The 3,401-nt window shown below is 57.6% G+C and overlaps 1 protein-coding gene across 1 annotated transcript; it reads left to right on the top strand.

Annotated features, from left to right (window-relative positions):
• The first annotated feature begins 707 nt into the window (after positions 1-707).
• On the top strand, positions 708-3,401 carry LOC146685684 (uncharacterized). The gene is made up of 2 exons (XM_085442337.1): positions 708-1,164; positions 1,424-3,401. The coding sequence occupies exons 1-2, from the start codon at positions 781-783 to the stop codon at positions 2,933-2,935; spliced, it is 1,896 nt and encodes a 631-aa protein (XP_085298463.1). The 5' UTR covers positions 708-780; the 3' UTR covers positions 2,936-3,401.

The following is a 3,401-nucleotide window of genomic DNA, read 5'->3' as shown; positions in this document are numbered from 1 at the left end:
AGAGGGGCCTGAAAACTGAAGGCTCTCCCTCCCATTCTACATTTAAATACTCTAGGAACAACAAGTAGGCCTGCAGTGTGAGAGTGAAGTGCTCTAATAGGGTGACATGGTACTACAAGGTACGATGGGGCCTTCCTCCGAAGGGTGGCTGGCCTCTCCCTTAGGCTACGTTCACACTGCAGGCAAAAGCGCATCCAATCCGACTTTTGTGACCCTCTGCGACCCATATCCGATCATGGTGTGACTGTCATGGTCCTGGGTCGTTGACCCAGCGTTTTGTGTTTTGTGACTATTTCCCTCTGTTCTAGTTATTCTGTGTCCTCCCCCCTTGTGTCCGGTTCGGGTTCTAGATTTCCTGTTTTACTTTGTAGGTCTGTGTCTCGTTATGCCCATTAAGTTCCAGCTGTGTCCCCTCCTGTGTGCCATTTCCTCATTACCTGGTGTGTGTATTTATAGTTGGTGTCTGCCTGTGCTCCTCGTCGGCTCGTCTGCGTTCATCCATGTATCACTGCGTTCCTCCGTGTAGCTCTGCATTCTATGGTGTTTCGTTCCTGTCTCTGCGTCTCTCTGCCCCGCACCCCTTTTGTATGGTCTCAGGTTTGTCTTTAGTTTCTCCCAGTTTAGGTTTGTAATTGCTCATGTTGAGTTGCCTGTTTTTGCCACCACCACCACCTTGTAAATAAACATCACTCTATCATCAGTTCGCTGCATCTTGGGTCCTCCTTTTCCTCCACACCACACGGCTCCCTCCGCCAGCCGTGACAGTACGAGCCGACCAACATGGACCCAGCAGCATTCGCACCTACCCAGGAGTTTCGGGAGGAGGTAACCGACACGGTCGCAAGGTTGGTAAACCTGTGGCTCGAGCAGGAGGAAGAAGAGTTCCACCGCGCTGTAGAAGCCAGGCTACAGCAGCTACTCTCTGCACACTCCTGGCTGCTAGACTCACTTCACCCGCTGGCACGGGACTTCCTCCTTCATGAGCTGTACCTTCGCCCTCCAGCCGCTACCGCTTCCCAACCCAGCCCGGCGGTGAAGATTTTGCCCGGCCCGCCGGAGGTTTTGCCCGGCCCGCCGGAGGTTTCGCCCGGGAGGAAGCGACGATCGCGCCGTCGGCGCGTCGCCCCACAGCCGGAGAGTAGGACTTCGGAACTGCCGGCTGTGGTGAGTGGAAAAGACACTCCGTCTGTTTCGCCAGCTCGAATGACTGTTTATTCCGGGGCTGTGTTTGTTGAGCCAGCTGCCCAGCAGGTAGCTCAGTTAGCCGCCCAGCAGCCACTAGCTCTGTTAGCCACTCAATCGCCACCTCCATTACAGTCACAGCCAGACCTATTAGACACTTGGTTACAATCCATAGCTCAGTCAATAGCTCTGTTGGCAAGAGGACTCATCAGCTTTATTATCAGCTCAGCCACCTATTCAGCCACCATCTTCACCAGCTCCGCCTGTATTACAAGTCGAGTCCATCCAACCGGAAAAGCACTGTATTTCACCTGTTCATGTCAAGCAGAGAGACACACCACATAACGCAGTTGTCAGTCCGCAACAGCTGGCCAGCCCAGAGACTGTGACGCACTCCAGGGCCTCCCCAGAGGCTGGGTCCCAGCCCCCGGCCGACTCTGGACCCCTGGAGATTAAGAAGCCAGCTGAGGACTGTATCCGGCTGTCGCTGCCCGAGCTGGGTCAATGCTCTGTGCAGCTGCAGTCTGCCTTGTGTTTGCCAGAGGCCCGTGTGCCTGCTGGTTCTGACCCGTACCTGCCAGAGGCCCGTGTGCCTACTGGTTCTGAACTGTGCCTGCCAGAGGCCCGTGCGCCTGCTGGTTCTGAACTGTGCCTGCCAGAGGCCCGTGCGCCTACTGGTTCTGACCTGTGTGTTCCAGGGGCCCCGGTGCCCACTGGTCCAGAGACTGTTTTCGCTGGGGGGCCCGAGGAGCCCGTCCAGCCTCCTGCTTCGCCTGCTGGGGGGCCCGAGGAGCCCGTCCAGCCTCCTGTCTCGTCAGCTGGGGGGCCCGAGGAGCCCGTCCAGCCCCAAGACCCATCATCGCCACCAGCTGCAGCCTCTGTGTCTCCATCCTCGCCAGCTGCGGCCTCTGTGTCTTCACCCACGCCTGGCCCAGCCTCTGCTTCTGCTTCAGTCTCGTCTGGTCCAGCCTCTGCTTCTGCTTCATCCTCGCCTGGTCCGGCTCCAGCCTTCGTGTCTTCAGCATCGCCTGGCCCGGCTCCAGCATCCTCGTCAGCATCGCCTGGTCCGGCTTCTGCTTCAGCTTCGCCTGGTCCGGCCTCTGCTTCAGCATCCTCATCAGCTGCCTCGTCTGGTCCAGCCTCTGCTTCGGTCTCGTCTGGTGCTGCGACGGCCACGCCACCTTCGGGTCCCAAACTGCCGCCTCGACATCGGCGGTCATCTGCCAGGCCGCTGGTGGAGTGTCATCGTCACTATGGACGACCTCCTAGACGCCGCCGTTGCTGTCCGCACGGTCGGCCGCCTGAACTGTTTCCTCGTCACCGCCGTTGCTGTCCGCACGGTCGGCCGCCTGAACGGTTTCCTCGTCGCCGCCGCTGCCGTGTGCACGGTCGGCCCCCTGAACTGCCTCCGCTCCGCCACCGCTGCCTTCCACTCGGTCGGCTTTCGGAGCTGTGTCGCCGACGTGGCCGGCCTCAGAAGATAAACTGTCCTGGACTTCTGAGCTGTGAGCCTCTGGGCCGGCCTCCTGAACTGTGTTTTGTCCTAGTACTCCAGCATGTGTGTTTTTGTTTTGGACAATTCCCTCGGTCCGCTGGAGCTTGTTTTGTTCGGTGTTGGTCCCTCCGTCCTGGGCCCCCGCCGCCCGCCCTGGGTTGGTCGTCTGTTTTTGTTTTGGGCTGTCTGGAGCCAGCCCTTGGAGGGGGGGTACTGTCATGGTCCTGGGTCGTTGACCCAGCGTTTTGTGTTTTGTGACTATTTCCCTCTGTTCTAGTTATTCTGTGTCCTCCCCCCTTGTGTCCGGTTCGGGTTCTAGATTTCCTGTTTTACTTTGTAGGTCTGTGTCTCGTTATGCCCATTAAGTTCCAGCTGTGTCCCCTCCTGTGTGCCATTTCCTCATTACCTGGTGTGTGTATTTATAGTTGGTGTCTGCCTGTGCTCCTCGTCGGCTCGTCTGCGTTCATCCATGTATCACTGCGTTCCTCCGTGTAGCTCTGCATTCTATGGTGTTTCGTTCCTGTCTCTGCGTCTCTCTGCCCCGCACCCCTTTTGTATGGTCTCAGGTTTGTCTTTAGTTTCTCCCAGTTTAGGTTTGTAATTGCTCATGTTGAGTTGCCTGTTTTTGCCACCACCACCACCTTGTAAATAAACATCACTCTGTCATCAGTTCGCTGCATCTTGGGTCCTCCTTTTCCTCCACACCACACGGCTCCCTCCGCCA

This window comes from Copadichromis virginalis, linkage group LG19 (assembly GCF_057382275.1).
Source record: "Copadichromis virginalis isolate Kocher_CV1m ecotype Utaka linkage group LG19, C_Virginalis_male_GT1.1, whole genome shotgun sequence".
NCBI lineage: Eukaryota > Metazoa > Chordata > Actinopteri > Cichliformes > Cichlidae > Copadichromis > Copadichromis virginalis.
This window is presented reverse-complemented; position numbering and strand designations above follow the sequence as displayed.